The 27,752-nt window shown below is 44.1% G+C and overlaps 1 protein-coding gene across 5 annotated transcripts in view; it reads right to left on the minus strand.

Moving 5' to 3' along the window:
* Window positions 1-1,423: 1,423 nt before the first annotated feature.
* Window positions 1,424-27,752, minus strand: part of METTL8 (methyltransferase 8, tRNA N3-cytidine) — an 85,584-nt gene continuing 59,255 nt past the window's right edge. For all 5 annotated transcript variants that reach the window (XM_084799476.1, XM_084799472.1, XM_084799475.1 and 2 more), the window contains 7 exons: window positions 16,399-16,742; window positions 14,837-14,886; window positions 10,679-10,742; window positions 8,401-8,540; window positions 2,811-2,917; window positions 2,388-2,453; window positions 1,424-1,630 (listed from right to left, as the gene is read on the minus strand). In XM_084799476.1, coding sequence (XP_084655602.1) covers window positions 1,470-1,630; window positions 2,388-2,453; window positions 2,811-2,917; window positions 8,401-8,540; window positions 10,679-10,742; window positions 14,837-14,886; window positions 16,399-16,742 — 932 coding nt within the window. In that variant the 3' untranslated portion in view covers window positions 1,424-1,469. The remainder of the gene's footprint in view (window positions 1,631-2,387; window positions 2,454-2,810; window positions 2,918-8,400; window positions 8,541-10,678; window positions 10,743-14,836; window positions 14,887-16,398; window positions 16,743-27,752) is intronic.

The following is a 27,752-nucleotide window of genomic DNA, read 5'->3' on the forward strand; positions in this document are numbered from 1 at the left end:
TGTGCTCCAGGTGCCCAGCTTTTGTGAGCTGTCACCCGTGCTGGGGTGGGCTTTGGTGATACAGCTGTCTTTTGAGTCATTTCTACTCCTGTAAGCAACTCCTCACTCATATTCCTGTAAATGACTCTAATAAAACTCATTAATTCACTAAATTGAACTTTGGTAGTATCGGTAATTTGTTCTGTCATGGGCTCTCTATCGTGGGTGAGTAAATGAGTGTGAATTGCTTCTTCCCTGTTGCTCTGTCATACGACAGGCTCCCAGACACCTGTGACTCTCGGTGCAGAGGATCCGATGCCCTCTGCAGGCAGAGGTACCAATGGCTTCTTCAGGCACATGCACACGGTGCACAGACATACATTCATGCAAAACGCACAAACAGGGCTAGAGAGATGGCTCAGCGGTTAAGAGTACCATCTGCTCTTCTGAAGGTCCTGAGTTCAATTCCCAGCAACCGCATGGTGGCTCACAACCATCTATGATGAGATCTGGTGCCCTTTTCTGGCATGCAGGTGTACAACACAGGCATCACATTGTATAAATCTTAAAAAAAAAAAAAACAACAACCCACAAACACCAAAAACAAAAACAACAAACGCAGTGTAGGGGAGAAAGGCTTTATTTTAGCCCACAACTCCAGGTTACAGTCCACTGGTTTCAGGAGGAAGTCAAGGAAGGCGGAACTTGAAGTAGCTGCTCACATGCACAGTCAGGACAGCTAGAGAAAGAGTACAGGTGTGTCGGGGGTCAGCTCAGGGTTTTCCACTCTTGCTTGGTTCAGGATCCAAAGCCCAGGGAATGGTGCTGCCCACCCTGGGCAGGTCTTCCCACATCAATTAACACAAGAGGGACTCTCACAGACAACTGACAACCTGCAGGCTCTTCCCAGGTCATTCTAGAGTGTGTCAAGTTGATAGCTAAAACCAGCCACCACAGCACAACAACGGTGTCTCAAAGATGATCTGCATGTCTATGTTAATGAGGGGCACACTTCCTCATTTTCAGAAAGGAAGAGAAACTAAAGTTGTATTTCAGACTAGCATGGGGGCGGGGCAGGGAAGGAGAAAATGAAAAAAAAAAAAAGGAGGGGGGAATGGAGAAAATAGATAAGAACAAAACAAAACAAAAAACAATAAACCTTCATTCTGGGCTTGTAAGTTCCCCTAAAACCAAGGCATGCTATGCCTCTGCTACCGGCTGACAATAGAGGGCCGTTTGACTGCTTTACTATACCCAATAATAAAGCAGATAATTTTTTCCATTTCTAAAAAATGGACAGGTTACATTTCTCAAACCTATAAAATCACAGGAAACATAGCTAGATGAAACAAAACCAAACAAACATATATTTCAAGTTCTGAGAAGATGGAGGAGGGTGAGACTTTCTTCCACGTCACTCCAATGTACTTAACATGTCCCGAAGAGTGCAGAGACCGCTCAGTCACAAGGAAGGAGTGAAAATGCTAATTTCAGCTCCTTTGAGTCCAGTGCAATGGCTTCTGGAATTTTCCTTGAACCCACACTCGGTGCATTTTCACTTGTTTTTTCCTATTAACTTGCAAGCGATGATCAACCAGATTTTGCTTTTCATGTAATCCGGCCTCGCAGCAGAACATGTGGTGGATTTCCCCTTTGAGACAAAAGTGGCAGTCACGTGACAGGGGAGAGAAGAGGTAAGAATTAGCGGAACGCCTCTGAGGACTGCTCATTCAAGTTTTGTTTATACCAAGAAGCACTATATAGCTAGGTGAAGGGAACCCACAAAACCAAGTGGGGCTCTTTTATCTCCCCCATATGTTGCAAGTGTGAACAGGCTGACAGGGTCAGCAGGTCAGAGCAGAAAATTGTGAGCTGAGCTATGGCTACAGCTTTCAATATTTTGAAATGTGCCTCCTTTCTGAGCCTTTGCTTTACAATGACCCAAGATCACATAGTATAAAAGGCTCTCATGAGTCTGGAGAAGCCCTGAATGCAGGATTCACTTGGTGTTGTCAGAAGCACTTGTTTAAGACAAGACATTGGCTGGTGAGAACTAATCTTCTATAGACTCAGAAAACCACAATTCTTTCCTGTGGCTGTGGCATTTTATAAGCCCCTTTCACATGCAGGCCAGATATCTCCAAAGTGACCCACGCTGCACCTTCATTCCAGTGTAGGATTGAAAGGAGTGACTCTTTAAAAGTAGTTTTAACTGGGAGAAGATTAAAAGGCTAAAGGCCACTGCACACTGTTATGTGCAACTACCATACGCAGCAGGGCAGGAAGACATCCAGGGTCTACACCACCGAGGCCTGTGGTCACAGCTGCCAAGTGAGTCCCTGCAAACCATTACTTGAGGAGAGTCTTCACGGCTCATCGCTTATCCTGGGCTAGATAAATCAGCATACCTTTTGTAAAGAAATAGGCTCTGGTACCATCTCCTCGGACATAAAAGTTTTCAGATAAACAACGCCCTAAAAAAAAAAGAAAGAAAGAGAGAAAAACTTGATATTCCCTAAAAAGACAAGATAAATCAAAACAATGACACAAAAATTTTAATTTTCTCAAAAACACATGAAAATAACTTAGAACTCAATATACTATTACCTTTTCAAAAAGGCTTATTTTTAATTATGTATCATGTGTCTGTGGGTTAGTATACGCACATGTGTGTGGGTGCCTGAGGAGGCCAGAGGAGGGTTTTAGATCCCCTGCAGCTGGAGCTACAGGTGGTTTTGAGCCACCTGATGTGGGTGCTGGAACCAAACTCCTGCTGTCCTCAAGGGCAGTACGCACTCCTACCCCTGAGCCACCTCCCCAGCCCCTAGTACCTTTCTTAAAACGAAGCTGAGCATTATCGTATCTCCCATGATCCCGAAATAACAGCACTCCCCCAGGCTTCAGCAACTCTGACAGTTGATGGATAACGGCTTGCATCCTTTGAAAACAAAGTGAGATATGCTACGTGGAAATGTTTTATATTCTTGGGTCAACCTTCTTGGAGACAAAATAAGAAGAAACCATATATGTAAGAGAAACGAACAACCCAAAACAAAAGCATTTTGTATTAAAAGAACCAAATTCAGAAGTCTAAGTGTTTTAAGAACTGAATTCAGCTGGAAACGTCTGATGTCCTGTGACGAAGCTGAACTGGAAACCACGAACCTGCTGCAGTGGTGCACAGCTGTGATCTCAGACTGTGGCAACAGCAGGAGGGTTGTGGGCTAGCCAAAGCTACTGCACAATACCTGCTAGCCTCAGCTACACAGTGCAGCCCTGTCTCCAAGCAAACAGACGACTCAACCACCCATCCACCTACATTTCTGCCATTAAATAAGGAAGGAGACAAAGGTGAAGGCACGTCATTTCTTCCTGCAAATAAAATAAGGTGCTAGAGCCGTCCCAAGTTTATACAGCTAAACAGATCATCTTTCCTCCGTGTTAGTTTACTGCCTGCCTGCTTTCCTTCCTTTCTTCCTTCCTTCCTTGCTGTCTGCTTTCCTTCCTTCCTTCCTGCCTTCCTGTCTGCTTTCCTTCCTTCCTTTCTTTCTTTTCAGTTTTCTGTTTGTGTGTATATGCACTACACGCATGAGTGTGCATATGTATAAGCCCTAACTTGACATCATGTAGGGTTTCTTGTGGACCCCACATTCTGGCTAGCCTGATGAGCCACCTTGCTCCTGGATTCCTCTGCCTCCTGAAGGCCAAGCTACAGGCTGTCCTTTGCCTCTGCCTCCTGAAGGCCAAGCTACAGGGAGCATCCATGCCTGCTTGGTGTCTTTTACCTGGGTTCTAGGAATCTGAACTGGGGTCCTCAGGCATATACAGCAAACACTTTACCTGCTGAGCCATCTCTTTACTAAGTTGAAAGGTATCCCCATACACTCAAGATGGAGATCACTTTTCTTTTCTTTCACTCTCCTATCCATGTACCTATCAGGTTTTTTTCATCCTCTTCTCCTCTTTGCTATTTTCTGTTTCCCACTGACAGGTCCTTGGGGCAAACAATGACCTTGCCAAGTCCAGAAACAGAATCACTTTCTAGTACACTACAGTATCCTTCTTGGTAATTCTTCATGGATGTTACCAATGAGTTATTTGATTTCAAACAATGGTCCTGTCAAGTCGCTTCATTGAAAGGAAAAAAAAAAGCCATGATTTTAATCCAGAGGGCAAAGGTTTATTTCTTATATGGTTCTTGGCATGAATCTTTCCGATGGTGTTTCTAGTGCTTTCTAACCCAAAGCATCTCTTCCAACCAAACACTATGGCACTCTGTTACTCTGTGCCCTGTGCCTTTGTGTTCATGGGTTCCTCTCAAGAAAAAGAAATATTTTCTCCTTATTCTTGCCCTATTTCGACGGTAGTCAGAGCCCAGCTCCCAGCTCAATACCAGGAAGCTCTTGCTTTGTTCTTGTTGATTGCTCCTTCTGCTTATGTAGCACGCAATCAAGCGCTGCCTCTTAAAGAGGCCTTGATTTAGTATTTCGGGTCTGTGTTCACAGCCTGTGTTTTGTGGGCCAGGGACTGCTGAGTGGCAGGCATCAGCTGCCCACAGAGCCCCGCTGGAGAGAACCCATGGAGCCCACAGGCGATGGCATTCAGGGCAGGCAACTCTTGCCATTGCCTTCTGTGGGTGGAAAGAGGAAAGGCAGCCTACGCACGATGCTGCGTTGTCTCTCATGCTTGTTTGATTTGGGCTTTAAAAACAGGAGTTGACATGTAGCCCAGGATGGTCTGGAGTTCACTATGTAGCCCAGGCTGGCCTTGAACTTACAGCAGTCCTCCCGCCTCCTCCTCCTCCCTACTAGTGTTGCATATCTAAGCCACCACACCCAGCTCGGCTTCTGCTTCAGCTGATCCACTTCAAGTCGCTGAGGCTTTCTTATTTCAAAAAGATGAGGTTAGTTCAGAGAATTTATGAGTTCCTTTCAAGTAAAACAACACTCATGGCTTCCAAGATGGCTCAGCAGGTGAAAGCACTTGTCACGAAAGCCTGAGGGTGAAAGGAGAGACGTGACACCACGAAGCAGCCTTCTGCCTCCACATCATGCTGTGAAACACACAGGAATACACACACACACACACACACACACACACACACACAGTTTAAAAATCCTTTAAATACTACATTTAGTGGAATAGTGGGGTGAAATCCATGTTATAAAGAAAGCAAGTAGGGAAAAAAATAAAAGCTGCTATGAAAATAAGTCTGAACAGCGTCGAACTATGACAGTTCCAAAAACTGGAATATAAGCTGGAGGAGCCCATGCTACCAAACTCTGTGCGAGGCTGCTGGCCTGCATGTGTGAGGCTCTGAGTTCCATTCACAACACAAGGAAGAAAGAAAGAAAAAAGCATAAATACCCGACAGGTAAGTGGTATTCTTTGTTCACTTCAGGCCACTTGCATGCTGTGTGTGAAAGAAAGAATAAGAACGGCCTCTGACAATGAAACAATGAAAAACAAAACAAAACAAAACAAAACACCACCAACAAAAAACCAAAAATAAAACAGCCTGGGGGCTGGAGACACGGCTCAGCATTAAGAGCACTGGCTGGTCTTCCAGAGGACCTGGGTTCTAGTCCCAGCTCCCACACAGTAGCTCATACCTGCCTGTAACTCCAGTTCCAGGGGACCCAACACCTTCACACAGACAGACATGAAGGCAAAACACCAGTGCGTATAAAATAAAATAAAAAATCTAAACCTTAAAAAAAATACAATTTCAAGGTAAGTTCATTATGTACATTGTAAATTTCCTGGAATTATAGTGAAATAAGTAATGTAGGAAAATAAAAAGTGAAGCACCTCACTACGCAGCCATCGTGTACATCCCGGCCTAACATCAGAGTGTGTGGGTAGGACACAAGAAGGAGCTGTTTCTCCTGTCAGTCATTTCCACGCGAGCTTCTGGGAATCATGGTGGGACCAGGCTGGGAATGAAGTAGAAAAGACAGGCATGGGACAAAGCCCTGCCTTAGCAGCTGTTCCTGTTGCTGTGAGAATATACGTTGACAGGAGTAGCTCAAGGGAGAAAGGCAAAGGCTACCATGGAGGCGAAATCAAGGGGTCAGGAGCTTGAAGTGGCTGGCCACACCCCATCTGGTCAGAAAGCAGAGAATTGTGAGCCCACCCACGCTAGTGTTGGCTCGCTTTCTCCATCTTGTATAGTTCAGGATTCCCTGACCAGGGCATGGCCCACACATAGGAAGATGGGCCTTTCCATGCCAGTTGATGGGAAACTTTCAAGTGACTCTAGACTGTCACGTTTACAATGACACTAACCATCATGTCCCCTCCCTCCCAGAGACCCACCTGCCTCATCCTAGTGCTAGGATGCCCAGGCCTTTCTTTATTTTGTGCACTTCAGCTGACTGTTGTCCTTACTGGCCCCTGAACAGAGTAAGAGGAAAGAATAAAAGATAAAAATAGGCCAAACAGATAATAAAAATCTGCATTCTTTGCTAAGTTCCAAGCTGCTTTTATTTACAGTTTGTGTCTTATATTCTCTTTTATTTTGATGGCCAGAGAGACAGTTGGCACTCTCCTGCAGCCTCCTGTGAGGTACGTCCAGGTACACTGCGACCCTCAGACCCAGGGTCTAGCTGAATTACTGCCACTTCTTCATTGCTGCTGCCAACAAGCTATTTTTCTAGAATGTTCTTGGATGCACATTCGCAATTATAGCCCTAAATGATCCTAAAGACACCTGCTTAACTGTTTCTTTATTTTCATGGCCTCCCTTCGATTAGTTTCTCTCACTTTTATTTAGTTAAAATGACTCAAGGTTTCACTGTGTTGCCAAGTTGCTCTCAAACACCAAGGGCCTGAATGGTCCTTCTGCCTTAACCCCAGGTGCGTTCCACCACAGCTCACTCACCTGATTTTTAGCTCATTTCCATATATAATACATACAGTTGTATTGACATGATACATTTGAATTTACTCTATAATAAACAGTGAATACTGCATTATAAAAGCAATATCCTAAGATATCTGTTTCCCCTTCTTATTAATATTCAATTCATATTATGATAAAATACAGTATCTAAACCAATCTTAAATAGTCTTTTTGCAGTCTTATTTAGAATCTATGCATTTCCAGCTTTAAGTACCAAATAGGAACTCTTGTTTTTTACTATGTGCAGCATCCTTTTAACTATTCACAGAGGGAAGCAAACACAGAGATGACATTTTGACTATTCTGCAGCAGTGCCAACAGATGAACATCTTATCAGAAAAGAACGCGTTATAGAAACCAAGGAGGCAAGATGGCTTGACAAAACCTAATCTATGCATCAGGTATAAGTATAATTTTATTTTGGGCTAATTTGGGAATCAAACTTTCCCTCTTTAGGTAGTAAAATCCTCAACTTTGGATGGGAACTAAGAAGCCAACAAACGTCCTAGCAGCTTAGCGCGCAGGACTCACACTTCAGTGGTAAGCGATCACACTACCAAGCAAGAAAAATCAGATGCAGATCTGTACCCTCTTCTCAGAGCCTGTGAAATCTCAGAACAGTCCAAGTCCTGTTGGGTGGGCATGGTGGAGCATGCCTGCAATCTCATCAGGGGGGAGGTTGAGGCAGGAAGGTCAGTGGGAGTTTGAGGTCAGCCTGAGCTGGATAGAGAGCTCAAGCCAGCATAGGCTATATAATGAGACTCTTTCTCAAAAAATTGAAAGTGAAAAGCAACATCATGCCAACATAAAAATGTAAATCGTACTTCAGGGGACACGCAGTACAAGAGTTCATGCCCAAGATGCCCAAGATCCTATGGTTAATGCTCAGCAACACACACACACACACACACACACACACACACACACACACACACACGCACGCACAAACACAGACACAATTACACACATACACACACACATATGCCCATATAAATAAATCACAGTTCTCAACTCACCTTAGATCCTAAAGGCCCAGTGACAATCTGTGGAATCCCTACAGCATGACTCCTGAGCAGGCTTCTTTGAATCGTAAGTTTGAAAGCCCCTCATTGGACCTGTGCGGAGCTGCCCAGACTGTAGCCCAGCTCTCCCCAAACACTCAAGAAGACGCTAAATCAAAGATGTTTGTTTCTGATCACCACGTACAATCTCCCTCCTGGGAGGCTATTAGGCTGCTCTGCAGCTGTAATTTCCTTGAAGCGCTGTCACTTTTAATAGGTATGTGTCTTGGCAGAATATGCTCACTTCATTCTGACAGTGACAGAAAGCTTGCTAATGAAGCATTTGACCAGCTTCTTTCTTAAAGGTGTGAAGAAAGGAGAAACTGCATTTAAAAGGCTCGCGTGTTAAATATGACGGAGTTCGATAAATAATAAATTCAGGCATTGTCATTTTTGCTTTGATAGTTCTAGAAACGACGGCTGATGAGGGAGCTCTGTACGCCCGTCCTCATTTACCTGTCAGGGTGAATGGAAGAGAGCACGAACACGAGGAGAACGACGTCCAGCGTCCCGGGCGGGAAAGGGTAGGCCAGGCTGCCGTCGCACACATCGTGGGTAAAGGCAGAGCAGTGGGCCTCACTGTAGGACGCGTGCGACTGTCACCATGGAGGAATAAAAAGCAGTTAGCAGACTTCTGGAGGGTTTCTCCCCTTCCTTCTCCTTCCTTCCTTTGTGAAAGGTCACTTTAAAAACATCTCTTTCTTGGGTCAGTGAGATGGCTTGGCTGGTAAAGGTGCTTTCTCTTGGGACCTATGTGATAGAAGAAAACTGACTGCCCCAAATTGTTCTCTCATCTCCACATGACCCCTCGGCATGCATAACCCCCAAACAAACAAATGTAGTGACTGCTCTGCTTTTTCCATGTTTCCTTTTCTGTGAAATACAGAACATCTTCCACTGCATGTCCAAAGTTAGGTAACAGTGAGGAGCGCGCAGCGCTGTGTGTGCTAAAATCCACTGCGTGCACCTTATGGAGGCCACGGCACAACCTCAGCTGTCTTTCCCCAAGTTCAGTCCATCTTAATTTGGAGCCAGGGTCTCTCCCTGGCCTGGGACTTGTCCACTAGGCTAGGCCGGCTGGCCACGTACTCCAGGGATCCAAGCACACATCACTGCACCAGCCTTTTCCATCCAGATTCTGGGCGGCTGAATTCAGGCCCTCAGGCTTGCAAGGCAAGCACTTTACAGCCGGAGCTATCTCCCTGCATTCCTTGTTAACGGGGTTTCTTTCCACTCCCCGTTTGCTGCACCTGCCTCCTCGTTCCAATGAAGGCTCGCCAGCACTGATGGACTTGGGGAGGAAGCCCAGGTCCCTGCTGCTTTCCTCACAGCCTCTTAGATTTTCTCATCTCAAACAATTTCAATTCAACGAGTGCCTACTATGTGCCAGATTGCGTGTAAGGTGTGAGAGGCAGGCATGAAGGAGAAAGGGCTTTATGGAGGTTTAGTTAAGAAATTCAGCTTGGGGTAGACAGAATATTGACTGATATTACTGGGCTTGGTATCCTTTGGACTTCATTCATGAACATGAGTCTTTCTGAATGAAAACGCTTTTGATTTGTAATGGTGTGTATATGAGTGTGGGTTTGCGCATGAGCTGAGACGGTGCTGGCCCCAGGTACTGGAGTTACAGGAGGTGCTGGGAACTGAACTCAGGTCCTCCGCAAGAGCAGCGTGTGCTCTTAGCCACTGAGCCATCTACCCAGCCATGATATTTCTCTTAAACTCAAAATAACTTCTACTGTTTTCAGGTAAAACCGGGCATCCTATGTAGGTAAAATACTTCTGCATCAGTTGAAATAACTTCCAGGAATTGCAAAAGCTCAGCTAAAAGTCGTCCTAGGTGCACTTGGTGTAGAAACATTTCAGAAGAAATCAATCACTTCAAAAGCAAATACATTTGACCTTTTAAAAATATGTATTTATTTTTATGTGTGTAGGTGTTTTGCCTGCATGTATGTCTGTGCCTGGTGCCTTCAGAGGCCAGAAGAGGACACCGCATCCTCTGAGGCTGGAGCTACAGATGGCTGTGAGCCACCATGTGGGAGCCGGGACCGAATGTGTGTGAGATCCCGTGGAACTGGACACAGAGATAGCTGTGAGCACCCATGTGGACTGATACGGCTCTTCAGCTAATCTCTCCAGGCCTCTCAAATTAGAACTTTTAAAGCCTCTCCTTATTTATTCATTTATTTAGTTTTGGGTTTTGTTTTTCTTTTTTGAGACAGGCTCTCACTATGTAGCTCTGGCTGTCCTGGAACTCACTATGTAGACCAGGCTAGCCTTGAACTCATAGAGATCTGCCTGCTTCTGTCTCCTGGGGGTTAAGATTAAAGGCGTGTGCCACTACATCCAGTTCCTCTTTTTATTTTTAGTTTATGTGTGTATACATGTATCTGTGTTCACACATGGGTTTGAGTGTGTGTGTGTGTGTGTGTGTGTGTGTGTGTGTGTGTGTATGCATGTGTGTGTGTGTGTGCACGTGTAGGCCAGCAATCAGTACTGGCTATCCTTTTCAATTGCTTGGAGCTCACTGACTTGTTTAGACTGGTTGACCAGCAAGCCCCAGGATCTTCCTGTCCCTGGCTCCCCAGTACTGGGATCACACATGCTGCCAAGCTGGCTTTAGGCACTAGGGATCTGAACTCAGGTCTCCCTGTTGGCATGACAAGCATCTATGGACAGAGTCGTCTCGTCAGCCCAGGCCTCTATTAAAGACTATATTAAAGCGTACCTTTACAAGCTCCACGGCTTCAGAGGCAAAATCACAGCAATAAAGAAAGGATCCTGGAATGTTCCTATGCAAATGGAGAAGACATTTAAATCCAGGGTCAAACTAGAGAAGAAAAGGACCCGCAGGGGTGACAAGCACTTGTCACTACATGGTAACTTTGAAGCTTCTGTCCTGGGTTAAAGGAGCCCCTGCCTTATTTCTTATCACAGCCTCATGTGGAAATGTCTAAGGCTATCCGCCCACGCTGTCCCTCCTTCCTCCTTCTCCTCCCTCTTACCCAGCATGCCCGGCCCCTGCGGCCTCCCCGCCCAACCCCCCAGACCCTCGCATCCTTCATTCTTCCTTATTTAGCACATTTGCCTTTTGAACCTTTCCCGCCAGATGTTCTGATGCCCTGACAGGGCAGAAGCACATACAATTTTATAATGGCAATAACCGTAATTTTTGAAAGAGAATTAAACTCTAATATACAAATTCTTGGCTATCTTTTCAGGTTATTGTCAAGCATTTATTGAACCTAATGTATACACCAAGTGTGAGAATACGAAGTAGGGAACAAAGTTATCAGACACTGAGATTGTGGGCTTAGGTGCCTAATTTACCTTACTTGGATGCTGGATTTGCCACTTCTTTGTGAATTTGATTCACACTTTCTTTATTTACAGCATGATAATAATAATAATAATAATTATAATAATTATTATTATTTTGTTTATTTATTTATTTTATGGAGAAACATTTATGCATATAAAAAACCTTGATTTTTAATTGGCCTCCACACTTAAACATATCACATTTGGCCTTTATTTCAGATGAAGGGATGGTGGATGGGCCCTGCACCATTCACGGGCAGGCAGACACTGTGACTTCTGTGGGCCAGCGCCCTTGGCGATCACCCTCTGCATACTGGCATCAAACCACCTTTGTATCACACTGCTTAGAAAAGGTCTGACTTGCTGTAAACAGGTGAGTATGACATTACCCAATGACTGTAGGTGTAAATATGGGCCTGGCTCTTGGGGATTTTACATTTTGGGACTTGGCTGGTTTCATACAACTTGTAAACGGGTGAGAGGATCAGCACCCCAAAGTGTGTAAGCCTTGAAAGTTTTGTAGGGCCAGGCTGGCATTGCTGATTGTGAATCAGCATGGCACGGGGGCTTCGGGGTAGGAATCAAATGCCAGAAATAAAAGGTACACTGATCTAAAAGTCCGAATTGGCACGCAGCAGGACACAAGGAGAGGTCTGAAGGACAAACTAAGTCTCTTAATTTGACTCAAGAGACACTTTAGGCAAGGTGGACCTCTAAGGAAATAAGGAATACAAGAGAAAACATGAACTTAGCAGCCTGGACTTAGGCTACATTCTTGAAGGCTAATTGTTCATAAATAGTGTAACTCACATATAACTCATCTATTCTGTCATTTAGGGTTTGCACTCAACTTAAGATCTGTCCAAACAAGTAGAAGTGCCATGACTAGGGCTTGACTGGGAAAAGCCATCGGGCACTAAGTCAAGGTGAAGTACTGCAGTGCTGGATTTTGCTTTGTTTTTCATTTATCTTATATAAAAATGATATTTTGCTGGGCATTGTGGCACCTGACTCTGCTCCCAGCACTTGGGAGGCTGAGGCAAGGCAAGAAGAGTCAGTGTTCAAGGCCAGTGTGGGCTACAGAGTGAGCCTCTGTCTCAAAAAAAAAAAAAAAAAAGAAAGAAAGAAAGAAAGAAAGAAAGAAAAGACAAAAAGAAAGTAAATAAATCTTAGTATATTATTGTAGCAAACACTTTGTAATCTTCCACGAAACCCAGATAACTGTGACCTACTGAGTGCTGTGCACATATGACATGTGCTCCGGTAGCTCTGAGGAGCATGTGTGATCCGTGACTAAGGATGAAAGGCCCCTAGGACCAGACTGCACATGTCCTAGCTTTGGCTCCACCCTTTCTAAGTAAATTGTCTGGAGGATGGTTTCTTAATCTGTCTGCAACTCAGTTTCTTCATCTTTGAATAGAGATGAGTGTGATGTCTGAGACAGTTGTGAGGACTGACTGGGTCAACATGGTAAGGGTTCTAGAAAGATTCATGGCTCAGGAGAACAAGCAGTCAGCAGTGACAGCCATTGTTATAGCTGTTGTTGTTATTGTTATTATTATTTAAGGAAACCTGCATCTGCCTCCCAGGAACTTAAAACTAAGATGACCCCCTAGAAATGTTCACACAACTCAAATGCCTTTCTAATGGACTCTGCTCCATCTAACACACATGGAAGGTCTGCCATCTACCTCCAAGTAGTCACAGGGCACCTGATGGATCCAGAATAGTCTAGTGGCCAAGGGAAAGCATGTGCTGTGTCCTGTCAAGGTGACGAGCTGACCCCTGAGATAGGATTCTGACTGCATCAGCATCCCAAGCCTTCCTGTAAAGTCAGCTGACTGCCTTGGCCCCTCGCCCAGTACACGGTGCACATGTCACCACAACCACGCCAGCAGAACTGTCTTGCTGGAGGCCTGAGAATTAGATGACCCTTGGAAGATGACGTGACCACTCAATTCCAATGGTCTAATTATGGTAAAACATTCTGAAAACGTAACATATTAATCCCAGGGGTGGGGAAGCTTATTTCTCCTGCAGAAGGCTGATCGCTGTTTGGCTTTTAAAGAGGAATTAATTTCCCTAGCTTATTAGGCACACCTGTAATCCCAGGAATGGGCAATGAAAACAGAAGACTCTTGTGTGGCCAGGCTGATGTATACAGCAAGACTGCTTGGATGAGGAGGATGAGGAGGAAAAAGAGAAAGAAAAAAAATGAGGAGGAAGGGAAACAGAAAGGGGGGAGGGAGGAACTTAAAGAGGTGAAAGTCCAACTAACTAGTATGGAATCAGAGATACAGCATGCTTAGCAATGCCTTGAGATCAGTCATAGAGTAACACAACCACTCGCAGGGTTGGTATATATGTTTGGTCGAAGCTCCAGAATCACTAGGGTAAAGGGCCTTGGTCATGTGATATAGGAGAGTAGAACATTTCATCTTAGAAGCTGGGAAAGGGGAGACAAGATAGTAAGTACAAAAAGAGTAAGACCATCCACATTTGCCAGCCCCCTTCACTCCCATGGCTAGCCACCACAGTGGCCAGTGGACGACGCTGGGAAGCACTGCCGGTTACACTAGGTGTCAGAAGGACCGGAGAATATCGATGCATCCTGAATCCAGAAGTGGCACGATGGTTGGGTTAGTAACTGTTGAATCAAGGTGGTGGGTGTGTGGAGATTCACTGAGCTTTTCTCTGCTTTCCCAAATGCTTTTACGTTTTTGTGAATGAAAGTTTAAAAGGTCATATTGTTAAGTTTAAAAAGTATGTATGCAGGACGGCACTTGTGCAGTGGCTATGTTAGGTGAACGGGGTTCCCCACCGCCTCCCGATGGAGGCTTTCTGAAATAAGCTTTTGCTGATTTCTGTGGGGTAAATGATGGGAAGGGTATCAGGTCAAGCTAAGAGAGGAAGGGAGGAAGAACTGGAGAGATCAGAGGAGGTAAAAGACACAGGTGTTGGTAAGGGGCCGCCTTATCACAAAACCCCAAAGCACCAAGGCGAGACTGGTGGTGGCCGTGCAGTGGGTAAAGAGGACGTCTGTGTGTTGTCCTCATCTGTTTCTACTTTTCTGAGGCTTGTGGTCAGTGCTACCACTCCAGTTGACTGTGAGTCTGGGGACAATGGTCTGACGGTGCAAAGAGGATGTGTGCTGTGTGTCCCTTGAGCGATGCTGACACCATAAGATGAAGAGTGAGGTGTGTGCTTCACACTCAAGTCTCTGTGTAAGGTGCCATCTGCTCCCCAGGAGGGGCACACCATGTCTGACGCTGAGCAGAGCACAGCTTGTGGAAGGATGGGATCTCTTGCTCTTTTCTCCTTCTGCCTTCTACGTAAACACGAGTTTAAAAACTACTTCAAGGCCGTGGCTGTGGAATGCTTTTGCAGAGTGTTCCCTGGTTTGTGTGATGTTAGTCACTGAGGATGTGTCTTTTGAAACTTCCTTTAGTCATGGTTTATATGGGAATGCAGAACACTCCTGGCATAGGCATGACAAGGTATTTCCAGAATTTTTCGACATCCCATAAATATGTAAGATTTTGTAGGGAAAATACTTAAAACTCACTGCAAGGTGTTCAGGATTGGAAAGACACTATTTCCAGCACCACAGCCAACCTAAAACCGAGAATAAACAAATGTGAATGTATTACATTTCACTCACAATATTGGAGTTTCTATTTAAAAAATAAATGATTACTGGATTCCTGGGTATGGCGGAACTTGTGAAACTCAAAGGCCTAAGTGAAACAAACCACAAGAGTAACAATCAAAGTCTGACTATGGAAATATTTACAATCTCGAACCTGCCAAAGCCCCTCCCAACTGGAATAATAAGTGAACGGTGCATTGCGGGCACCGCAGCAGCAATACAGCCTTTGCAGTAGCTGTGATAAAGGGCAGGACTCATAACGGGGACAGAACACAGATGACAAACACATGGCTTCTCAATGTGTGAAGAGCTATGAGGCATACCGAGCAGTAAACAGCATGTAAATTAAGGCACGGTAAGAGGGCCCTGGAACTCCAGGCCTGTAATTTCAGAAGCTTCAGAAGCTTTGGGAGGCTGAGGCGGGAAAACTGGGGCTTCAGAGTGAGTCCAAGGCCAGCCTGGGCAATTCAGGGAGACCCTGTCTCAAAGTGGGCTGGGTTGTGGAGCTCCGGCCTGTCATGTGAAAGGATCTTGGTTCAAACCCCTGCAGGAGCGGAGGGGTGGGAGAGAGAGCAAGAGTGAGGGCTGGCCTTGAACATGTACGGTATTCTTGGTTCTGTTTCCTGAGTGCTGGGACTGCAGCCACCTGTCACCACATCTGGTGGCATTAGTATAGCTCAAAACAAACTCTGTTTTAAGAGCTCTAAAAATTTCCAAATATTATAAACTAGTCATTCTAACCCAAGATGGGAAAAGGAAAGGGAGGTAAAGTCTACACCCAAAGACATTTGCTGAGGAAACAATTAAATGCCAGTGCTTTATCAGCAGCTAAGTTGAATTATAGTATCTCACTCATAAAATACTGTGTAGCCACAAAGATGTTTTTGGGGAACAATTAAAGGCAGAAGACCGCCTGTGACATAATGTTAAATAGGACAAAACAAAGTCTCAAAGCCCAAGCACAGCCCAGAAGAAAGCAGAAAAACTGGTTAAATAACTTGTTTGTGGGATTGTTGGTGATTGAATTTCTCTTGTGTGATCTTCAGCAAATTCTCTGTAATCAACAACTATTACCTTTAGGATCAGAAAGAAAGGATGTAGGTCCAAAAATGGAAAACCACTGTCTACAACAGATTACAGCAAACCAAACACCTTGCTTATTTTTATTTCACCACACAAGGGATAAAAACAAAGAGCAAAAATTAGAACCAAAAGTTTATCAGGACTTAAGACTGCCTCCAAGTTAGAAATGACAAATTAAATGCACACACGCGCACGCACACACACGAAACTAAAGCCACAAACTTAACAGTTGACTGAGTAAAGCGGGAGTCCCTCAAGTACTGCTTACACATGCAAACACTGAGCATTTCACTGGATCTGGTCTTCCCACCTGCACAATCTGGACCTTTCATAAAGCAGCATGGGGCGTGCCCTGTAACATCCTGTCACTCCTGCCTTGTCCTAGGGCACGGTACCTCTAGTATTCGGAAAGTGGCGTCGCTACCAGGAAAGCGCTTGGTCCTCCCAGGCCCTTTGCTGTGTTCTTCCAAGTCTTGGTTGGAAAAGTCAGCTCTTCCTTTGCTCTGAGGTTCTGATAAGACAGAACTCTTTCCACAATGGCTTTCTGTTCCTTGCATTCTTGAGAAGTTGCTTCTGATGTGATCCCAGGATGATTCTCCCACTTCCTCTTTAGTGTTTTGGTGGTTGGGAAGAATTTCAGGAAATTCCCTTAACAGCCAATTACGATTCTTGAAAAACTTATTCTTATGAGTCTGGTAAAATGTGTCCCAGTATTTGCTAGCATCACTTTCAAACTTAACTAAAACAAAAAAGGAAAAAATCCATTTTACTATGAATTATATTAACCATTAACTGCTGTTTTGATAACTAAATACCTTAAAAATTAAATATCTAAGCCAACTGTGGTGGTGTACACTTTTAATCCCACCCCTTGGAGGCTGGGACAGGCAGATCCTTTTATTTTATTTTTTATTTTTAATTTCTTTCAAGACAAGGTTTCTTGGTGTAGCCCTGGCTGTCCTGGAACTCACTCTGCCTCTGGTCAGGCAGACCTTTGAGTTCAAGACCAACCTGGTTTACAGAATGAGTTCCACGACAGCCAGGGCTACACAGAAAAACCCTGTCTTGAAATACCCAAAACATAAAATAAAACAAATAAAAAGTATTCAGTAAAATATTGTAAATATATTACATATTATGGTAGTTTGGATGAAAATGGCCCCATAGGCTCGGATGGAGTGGCTCTGTTTGAAAGGATTAGGAGGTGTGGCCTTGTTGGAGGAAGTGTGTCACTGTGGGAGGGCTTTGAGGGTTCACACGCTCAAGCCAGGCCCAGTGTCACTCTCTCTCCCCACTGCCTGAGGATCTAGACAGAGAACAATCAACCACCTCTCCAGCACCATGTCTGCCTGTGTGCTGCCATGCTTCGCACTATGATGGACTAAACCTCTGAACTGTAAGACAGCCCCCAATTAAATGTTCTCTTTTATAAGAGTTGCTGTGGTCATTGGTCTCTTTACAGCAAGTAGAACATGGGCTAAGATGTGTGTGTGTGTGTGTGTGTGTGTGTGTGTGTGTGTGTATGTATATATATATATTATCAATAATTGCATTTCTAACTTAACTTTAATATCATTATAATAATTTTACTTATCTGATATAAACCTAAAATACAAAAGCTCATTTACTCTTCTTCAAAAGATTAGTATGCAAGATAATTGGTCTTACTCTTGAAAAAAAAATTTTTGTGTTTCTGTTAACAATTGGCCATTCCATTTTGTGAGGAAAAGAATCATTGAGAATTATTTTCTACAGCCTTGTTCTGAATTATATATATAAAATTTTATTTTATTATATATTTTTAAAAACATGCTCTCTCTCTATGTAGCTTTAGTGGCCTGAAACTTGGTATGTAGACCAGGCTGACCTCCACCTCAGAGATCTGCCTGCTTCTGCCTCTAAAGTACTGAGACTAAAGGCAAGTGCCTAACAAGCATATTTTTAATCAAGTGTGTGTGTTTTTAAATTTTCTTAGAAAGCATCTCACCCAGTCTGCACTTTAAATATGACAAATATGCATACTGGCCAGCAGAGAAGAATGTGGGAATTATAAATTTCATAACTTTAGAATGAGAGGGCCCAATAAGACTATTTTTGACATAGTTCCTGGTTCTACATTTGAAGGAAGGAGCTCAAGCTGCTTATAGAGGCCATCCCATAACTTCATTCCCCGCCCCCCACATCCTCAAATCCAGAGGCATCTCTTTCTACAGCTGTCTCCTAATGGAAATCTCCAAGAGACTCACTGATGCTTTCTTAGTGAGTGATGTCATCCTGGGGATAAGGGGCTGTTGAGGCCCCTGGTCTCATACTTCAGGCATTTCTTAGCCTTCCTTCTGCTTCTCCCCATCACTACCTTGCATCAACAAAACAATTCAGGCCAAACATGGTAGCCTGGGCCTGCAATTTCAACACTCGGGAGGCTGAGACAGGAGGATCATGAGTTACAGACAGCCTGAAATACCCTGAAGTTGAAGCCAGCCTGGATTATAGTCCAAAACGCCTGCCTCAGATAAGCCATGGCAGCACACATCTTTAAGCTTAGTACTTACGAGGAGGAAGGAGGTTCACAAGTTCAAACAAAAACTAAATAAATGAATGAGTGAGTTAATTAAATAAAATAACTTGCTCATTTTGTCTTTCATTTAACAACCATTTCTTGGCTCCAATTATGTGTGACAAGGTTAATTCCTGGGCTTAATCCAAGGATTAAGACTTACCTTTACCCCAGCAGACAGGCTCATGACATTTTAACAGGGCTTTCAGAGTCTGGAAAAGCTCCCTAACGGGTATGTAACAATTTATAAAGTTTAGTGTTGGAGAAAGGTAAGGTATAGGGCAGTATGTAATTTTAGATATATTATGCCATTCACTAGAAGGAAGGAGGAAGAGGAAACAGGCATGTATACACAAACTAGAAGGCACATACATGCACATGCTTACTAGTACAGGGATAAAGCAGCACCAGGCACATGGCTCATGCCTGTAATCCCGGCACTGGGGAGGCTGGGGCAAGAGGGCTGTTTTGAGTTTGAGGCCAGCCTAGGTATAAAATGGGGCACTGCCTCAAACAAACAAACAAACAAAAAACAAGGAAATTTTAAAAACCTGTGCTTTGAAAGGAGAATTTTTGTGAATTTACTGTCAATTCCTACATTACACTGAACTACACATAAAAAATAAGGGACTCCTTTCCTTCATAAATTCAAAGAGGCTCAGTCTATGAACACGCAGCTGCCTGCGGTCACTCTCCGTCATCTATGGTTGTCCTGAAGCCTCATGGTTTCCTTGTTGGCTCGTCGTCGCATGGGCCATCACCTTCTAGGCACACGCCTCCTGGGCCCACTGCAGCAGCCCAAGTGAAGACACACATTCCATCTGCATTTAAGGTCTGAGAAATGACCGGGTCCCTACAGCTACATGGAACTGTGTGGCGTTAGGTCTGAACCGCCCTCTCATCTGCACTAATCCAAAAGTGCGTGTTTATCCTGACAATGGCGCTGTGTTCACCTTTAACAATGGAAGTGCACCTACGTACTGTGTAAGAAAACAAAACAACAGTCTGGAAATTAAGACTCAGGAGAAAATACACAACTTCTAGATTTCCCAAGGGATTTTTTTTAAACGACTTCTTGTCTTCCTTTGTCTTAAAAACTCTTTGTAACTTACTCTCTGCAGATAAAGACTTTGTTCCTAAGCAAAAGCAGCCCTGAGACCTGCATCTGAAGCTAACAAGATCCACATTTAGGTAAATCTCTAGTATTTGGTTTTCCATTATGAAGTTACTTGTGAGGTGAATTTGAGCTGAATCACCATTAGAACTTAATATTACACCTTGGCTAATTTCAAGGTGTACTCCCTTAAGAAACAACTAGGGTGGAGTAGGAAATTCAGGAGGGTAATGTGAAAAAAATATGTGCACGCAGTTCTATTTACTATAGCAAAGAAGTGGTAGCTAACTCAGTCATCCAGCCTAGAAATGGAACAAGTAAACGATGTAGGCTAACATGAAGAAAACACCCATATAATAGCTAAAACACTGGTGGCAACTCTGACATTTATTTCATATTCATTCATAGTGGATGAAAAATAATGATTATTAGATAGCTCTATCTTTTGCACCTGGGGGTTTGCACTTGCTCTGCGAACACAAAGACCTAGTCCAAATCCCCAGCACCCACAGGAAAAATTCTACATGGTGTGCATCCCTGTAACCTCAGCACTGGGGGTGGAGACAAGTAGATCCTCAGAGCTCACTGGCTATTAAACCAGCCTACCCAAAAGCCACAACAAAACAAACAGGAAACAGTGAACTTGGGGCTTACTGATAATAAGCTGAGTGTGCTAGAAGACACATTACCTCCTGCTGTAGTTTCTGCATGCCCACATATGGATGTATGTACTTGCACACTTACATGCATGTAACACACCCACATAGAATCTCATATAATATATATCTATATATCTATATCCATATATATATATATGTGAGAATTTATGGAAAACAAACATTATCAGTTATTAATTGGTAATGATATGATTGTAATAAGCTACGTTCAAAAACAAAACACACTGGGCACTTAAATTCAACCCTAACTAGGCATTGTGGTGTACACCTTTAATCCCAGGACTTTAAAGATAGAGGCAGGGGCAGACGCAGGCAGACCTCTGTGAGTTCCAGGCTAGTCAGAGCTACATAGTGAGATGCTGTTTCAATCCAAACCAAACCAAAAAAATCAATCAATCAATCAATCAATCAATCAAACACACACACACAAACCCCAACAGCGACACATAACTTTAGGCTCTATATCAAATGTTTTTCTTGTATTTTTTCCCCCCATTTATTCCTAACAGTACTGTTATCTAGTATGCTGTTTATTGGCCTAGCTGGATTTCTACCTTTCCTAATCTTTATGTTTGGAAGCAGGATGTTTTAAGGCCGGAAGTTCTTCTTCAGGTGGGCTAGCCAACACCAACTGGGACTAAGAGAGCCGACAGAGTGATTTCTGGAAGCCTGTTCTTTGCCTTTTTGTTTTGTTGAGGCAGGGTGTAGCCCAGGGTGGACTCAAACGTGGCAGGCCTCGTGTTTCAGGCTTTCTAGTGCTGGAGTTACAGATATAAGCCACAGTATTCCTCCTTAGTGATCTAATTTACATACCAAGTGACACACCCGCCTGTCCTGGTGAGAAGCACCAAACTATAAAAGAAGTGAAAGTGCTGAGATCTGTCATCCCCAGGGAAACCATAGACATCCCTCCCCTACACTGGCCTATTCTTCCCATTAACTAACTGCATAAAAGACTGCATGTCACAGTGATGTTTTCAGACACATGTACAGCACTCTGATCTCAGTCATCCCATTAACCTTCCTTATCCTCCCCCCTCTCCCCTTGCTCCTCCTTTTCTCCCCTTCATGTCACTTATCCTAGACCTATGGCTTTTCCCCCTACTCAGCATGGCATGAGATCTGTGAGCCCAAGACCCCCTTTTGTCTGTGTTCTGGACACTGAACGAACTTGAGCTCTTCCTAGAAGCTTCATTTTTACCCTCTGGCTTTGTCACACCGGGGTGAGGAAAGACAGAAAATAAGAGAAAAAGGAGGAGGAGGGGAGGGGAACCTAGCATGGGGGAAGCTAACAATTTGGGGTTAATACTATCTTTCAAATAGACAGTGCTATTTCAATTTATAGATAAGAAATCCAATGTCAAAGGCCATAAGATACTTCCTCCAAGGTCACATAGGCAAAAAGGGCAGCATCAGGACCTAGAGTAAGCCTGCCAAACTCCTGTGGTTCTCGACTGTCCCATAGCATCATCTCCTTAGTACAAAGTTGGCATGTGCTCCCTCCAAAATATTCCTAAAGATCTGTTCCTTTGATTCTTATTTTGCTCTCAATTACAAAGCACCAAGTTGAAATCAAAACCTCAGTGTAAGTGACAATCAGTGTAAGAGTGTTCTAAAAATAATGCTGACTGGAGTTAGCCTTCAGAAAGAGAGATGAGCAGTACAGAACCAATTAAGCCCAGTTCTGTCAATGACATAGAATACAAGCCATATGAGGTTAGAGGATGAATTCATGATTAGCAGCAGGACCATGAAGTGTCCTGTGAGTACAGGTTGGTTTGTGGAGCATGGCCGGGACGTGTTGGCATTTTCAACTGTACCAGCCGTGTCTTCCATCAACGCTGACAACTCCGTGCTTCCCGAGAGTGCAATGGTTGCCATGACCTTACAGAAAGAAGCACGATCACCTTCATCATAATTATGGGCCTGAGACAGTAAACACCTCTGGCGTACGGCTCAGTTTCTGGAACTGAAAGCATGCCTGTAATGACAGGGAACAACAGGTGCCACTTTCTGACCATGACAGAAAAGCTTTGGGCTCACTCTGCTGTTAAGTGCCACCCGTTCAGGTCAGGAGCCACAGAAAGTCTATGCAGTGTGGGGAAAACGGGGCTGCTCTGACCTTAACAGGTGTATGAACGGCAAAATTTCCTCGGAGGAACATCTTTTTCTTTTGTTGTCCTAGGTTGCTAGCTGTCCAGAGTAAACTGTTCTATGCCAATGACAATAAAAGGGATATAGTAATCTGTTTGGGCAGAGCTGGATGAGGAAAGATCTCAATTATTCATTTATTAAGTTCCATACTGTTGAGCAGAACAAAAAACACGGCACACAAAGTCTCTTGTGTGCTCACGAGTCATCTGAATCACCCTGAACATCGTAACTGAAAAACCAAATTAAACCATTTATGTATCTGGGATATATGATGTGATTAATATGAATTATGAAAATTTATTCTAAGTTGCTATGTAACAAAAAGTAATTTAAAGTTATTTTTGCACATCAATTACGCAAATACCTGAACTTTCAAAGTTGGAAATTTCCACATGTCACTGAAGGGAGCTCACTGTCTAATAAAAGAAAACTCTTAAAATTACAAAATTAAAAGTGTAATTCTAAGGGCATTGCGTGAAACTTCCAGCAGCCAAAGCCATCTTAGAGGCAGGCGTGCTATGGTTACCAGCACAGGTGTTTAACTATTCTGTTTCCCCATTCATACAGAATATTCTCTTTAGTGGTATGGTATTCACAACGCAAAGTGTACGCTCTTTTATTATCTGCCTGACGTAGATAACTTACCCTAGGTAGGACCTTATTTACAAAGATATTCTAAAGTAGAAACAGTAGCTGCTGTTGTTAAGTTTTAAAAACCCTTTGCATTTTCTATACAACCAGCTGACATAAAGCACGCTAGAGATCTTTTAAAGGAAATTATAAAATATAATTGTGTTAACTCAAAAAAACACTGATTGTATCTTTTTTATTTCTCTGGGTTAACCCAGTTTTAAAAGAAATTATGAGCTATAATAAAATTGAAAAGTAATTAGGAAAAGAAAACATGGGATTAAAAATCATTAATCTGGGCAGTCTAATTGACAGAAATATTGCTAACTGGAGCCTGGTGCTTTACATTTTCATTACACAGATGAGCCCTACCCATGCGACAGCAAAAGGCAATTATCTGTCATGGAGAAGATCTTATTCTCAGATTATGCGGGTGTTTTCTAACTTCTGTTTTCACCAACAGCTCTGACAATAGGTGAAAAATGGGAGACGGGAGAGTGACATACAGAGACCAAAAGAAATACGACAGGGCTGGCTAGCTTGGAAGAATAACCAGTATTTCCTCCCAGTGGCATTAATAAAGGAGATAAGATCAATACACAGCGCGCCTGCTCTACAGAGCTCTGAGGACGGGATCTTTTGTGATGGCAGAAATGGCTCTTTCAAACACTCGCGACTCTCTTCGATAAGAAAAGACGGTGGCTGGGTCAAGGCTTCTTTAGGGTGCTCACTAAGTCTGGGGGCAAAGCAGAGTCATCTATTTACCTTGACCCACGTTCATCAGAGGCAGGAAAACAGTGAACGAGAGGCCTCGCCCAAGATCCTGTGTGGGGTCTGCGATCCCTAGCAGGGGCTCTGCTGGGTGGCTGTCCCTGGAACATCTTGTCACTCACTGTAGTTCCTCAGACCAGTTTCCTTCTCTGCTACCCTCCTGGCAGTCTTAGCTGCTCTCCGTACTGCCTTGTTTTGAATATAAGACAGCCACCGTATAACTCCGGTCTGTTCCTGCAGTACTCCCCTGACACCAACGGAGGAGCCCAGCGTACTAGCAGAGGATGAAGAGGTGCCCCAGAGCAAATCTCTACTTCTTCCGTTGTGAGATGGAATCCTTAGTTCTGTATCTTCACGGTATCCAGAAAAATACTTAGGACAGACTGTCACAGTAAGAGCAAATCAAATGCCTCAAAGTGGTACCGCCGGCTCTCTTGTGCCTGCCTTTCCTCGTCTACAGAGAGGCCAGTCACCACCTTTCTATTTTGGTCGCACTACGGTTCTGTGGGAACTGTCGTTTTCCTTTACTGCGGTTTCTGAGGCTCTAAAATAACCTTCTCATTAGCTTCGCTCAAGTTCATTGTTAACACAAATAGGACAAAGTGGGCGACCACGCACAGAGAGCTTTAACATCATCAGCCCCGCTCTATTTAAGTTCTGAACAGAAATACTCAAAAGGAAGTGAAAAGAAATCCCTGTTTTTTTCATGTCATTAGGATAATGTGCAGATAATACTGTGTATGAGTTTTAAAACAACTGATAATGTTGAACTCAGTTCAGGCTGGGGTCCCTGCCATATCCAGGTGGCCACTAGCAGAAGCTTGAGTAATGTGGAAAATATGTCTGCGCAGCTGCTGGCAAAGAAGTGAAGTTATACTTCCTCGGAGGCGGTGACGGAGTTCCTGTAAAGGAATGCGGTGCTGGTGGACTGAAGGCAGCATCCCTTCCCCCGCACCATGCACTCTCAAGTCCAACCCCGACACTCCCTGGCAGTACTCTACTCCAGGACTGCCCAGTGAGAGCTCATAAAAATAGAATTAATTCCACCAGGGTCAGTGGCTCGTCTTTCCTGTCCACCTCAGGTTGCAATGATGCCGAGGGTGAAGCATTGCCTAAGGAAGAGGAAACAATGCCAGAGGAAATGACAAGTTACCAACGACTCCAGAGAGCAAGATAGGCTGGTGCTGGCTTTATCGGTTGCATTATCTCCACTGCAGCATCTGCGCACCTCCTGATTTTCACTATGTGCCTTACAAGGGGGGTGAGGGGGGGAGGGTTTGCAAACATTTTTTTCCATAGAGAGTTTCTGGAAAGCAGATCAACCTAGGACTAGACTTCTAGCTTTGAAGGAACCTTTCTATATAGTGCCAGATAGGTACTTAGTCTTTTTGTTTGTCCACTTGCTTTGTTGTGTTTGTTTAGGTTTTTTGAGGCAGAGTTTCTCTGTGCAGCTCTGGCTGTCCAAGGACTCATTCTGTAGACCAAGCTAGACTGAGACTCAGAGATCCTCTTGCCTCTGCCTCCAAGTGCTGGGATTAAAGTTTGCACTACCATTGCTCAGGTGTGTAGTCTTTATGTGACATTTACAGTCTCTTTTGAACCAAACAGCTCAAAAGCAACCACAGACAGTATGTCAACAAATGAGCATGTCTTTGTTCTAATAAGACTTTATTTATAAAAAATGTTGCAGGTTAAAGAGATGGCTCAGTGGATAAAATGTTGGCTGTGCAAGAGTTCAACTCCTCAGACCAGAGTTCAGATCCTTAAAACCCACGTAAACGGTGCTGCAGCTGCGGTAATCCTAGCACTAGAGAAATAGAGAGTTGGAATTCCTTGGGGGAAAGCTCGCTAACTAGACTAGCCAACTTCAGCAGAGACCTTGCTGCAGTAAATAAAGTGGAGTGCTATTGAGGTACACACACACACACACACACACACACACACACACACACACACACACACACACCAAAACACCGCCCTCCCCGAATCCCAGTAATCTGGATGTGGTGCATAGGCACCCCAGTCTGCTGACTCCAGGCTGCTCTGAAACACGGACAATGACGCAGGAGTGATGAAGAAAGCCAAACAACACCACTGTGCTGTCAGAAGCTGAGCCGGAAGCTGCTCTGTGAGAAGGGTAGGGGATGGCGGAGTGCCGCACGAGCAGGCTGCTGGGCTATGGTTACTCTCAGATCCTTGTGCATGTGCTGCTGACATGGCTGTGAAGACCCAGCACACGCTGTGAGAACTCTTGTGAAGTACATAAATTTCTGTATATATTTGGTACTTCAACACATTATTTTTGACTTAGGAGATGGGAATCTTACTTGGTAGTCCAGGATGGCCCCAAGTTCACTATGTAACTCAGGCTTTCCTCAAACTCACAACAATCCTCCTATCTTGGTCTTCTAAGTGCTTGGATTACAGACGGGCACCACCATGCATGGCTCTAATGAATGTTACTTTGAGAAAGAGATAAATCCAGCCACCCTAGCACTCAGAAGGCAGAGGCAGGAGGACCACTGCAAACTTGAGGCTGTGGTTTACAGTTTGAGCTTAGTCCAGCCAGTGCTGCACAGTGAGTTAGCCCAGCTGGTAAGTGCTTGCCCTGTAAAGAGTTGCAGGCCCAGCACTCATGATAGAATGAGCTGAGCACAGTGGCACATGCTTGCAGCTCAGCTCTGGGTAGGCAGAGGCAGACCTGGGGAGACGCTCAGCAGTGAAGTGCTTGCTTCCCAAGCTTGAGGACCTGACTGGAATTGAAGAATCCATATTAACAACAACAACAACCACCACCACCAAATCTGCCATGGTAGCATATACTTACAGCCCTAGCAATGAGGAGGCAGGGCAGGATGGTCCCTGAGGCTTCCTGGCAAGGCAGCCCAGCCTCTTTGGTGCAGTGTAGGCAGTGAGAAACCCTGCTTGGCCCCTACCCCTAAAAAGTGAATAACATCATTCGATGTTGACCTCTGGTCTCCACATGCCTGTGCACAGACATGCACACATGTGCACCCACACACATGCACACATGTGCACCCCTCCCATGTACACATTTGCACCTATGTACACATGAACATGCCTACACATACATATACAAATGGAGGGAAGGCAGGAGATGCTCTAAGGAAGTCATTTTAAGAAAAATAAAGTGGAAATTGGTATACAGAGAGGACAGCATTTAGGCAAAGTGACTAGAAGTCATATAGTATGAAGCACACTGACCACTTTCTTCTAAAATTTTTTTTCAGTGTGATATTTTTAAAAATTGTGGTAAAAACACATAAAATGCAGCATGTTAGCCATTCCTTAGTGCATGGCTCTATAATGTTAGGTGTGCTCACACTGTTGTGAAACAGAGCTCTGGAATCTTCCAGAATGCCAACGCTAACTCTAACCCATTACAGGACTCCTCCTTCCCATGGACCCAGCCCTTGGCAATCACCATCATGTACAACATTTTATTATCCATTTATCTACGGTAGCTACAGGCTCCTGCCACCTCTGGGAAACGGCTGCTGAACCATGTCCCCAGAACATCTGGACACCGCTACACCAGGTATACGCACCGCACTGTTCTTTCTGTATGGCTAAACTTGTCTTTTCATTAACTTTTGAACAGGATAGTCTTTAGTAGTGTTGCTTGTTTTATAACACTTGTGCTTTAATTGCATTTATCTTTTGCCTATCATGGAGCGTGCAATGCACAGTATCTCTTTGAGAGTGTGCTTTAAATCTTTGGGGCCTATCCTAAAAATGAACTGATGAATTAAAGGGAATACTGCTATTTGTATGAATGCTTGCCTGAACATATATAAACGCATGCCTTGTGCCCATGGAGGTCAG

The sequence above is a fragment of the Acomys minous genome (genome assembly GCF_964271855.1).
Source record: "Acomys minous genome assembly, chromosome: 10".
Taxonomy (NCBI): domain Eukaryota; kingdom Metazoa; phylum Chordata; class Mammalia; order Rodentia; family Muridae; genus Acomys; species Acomys minous.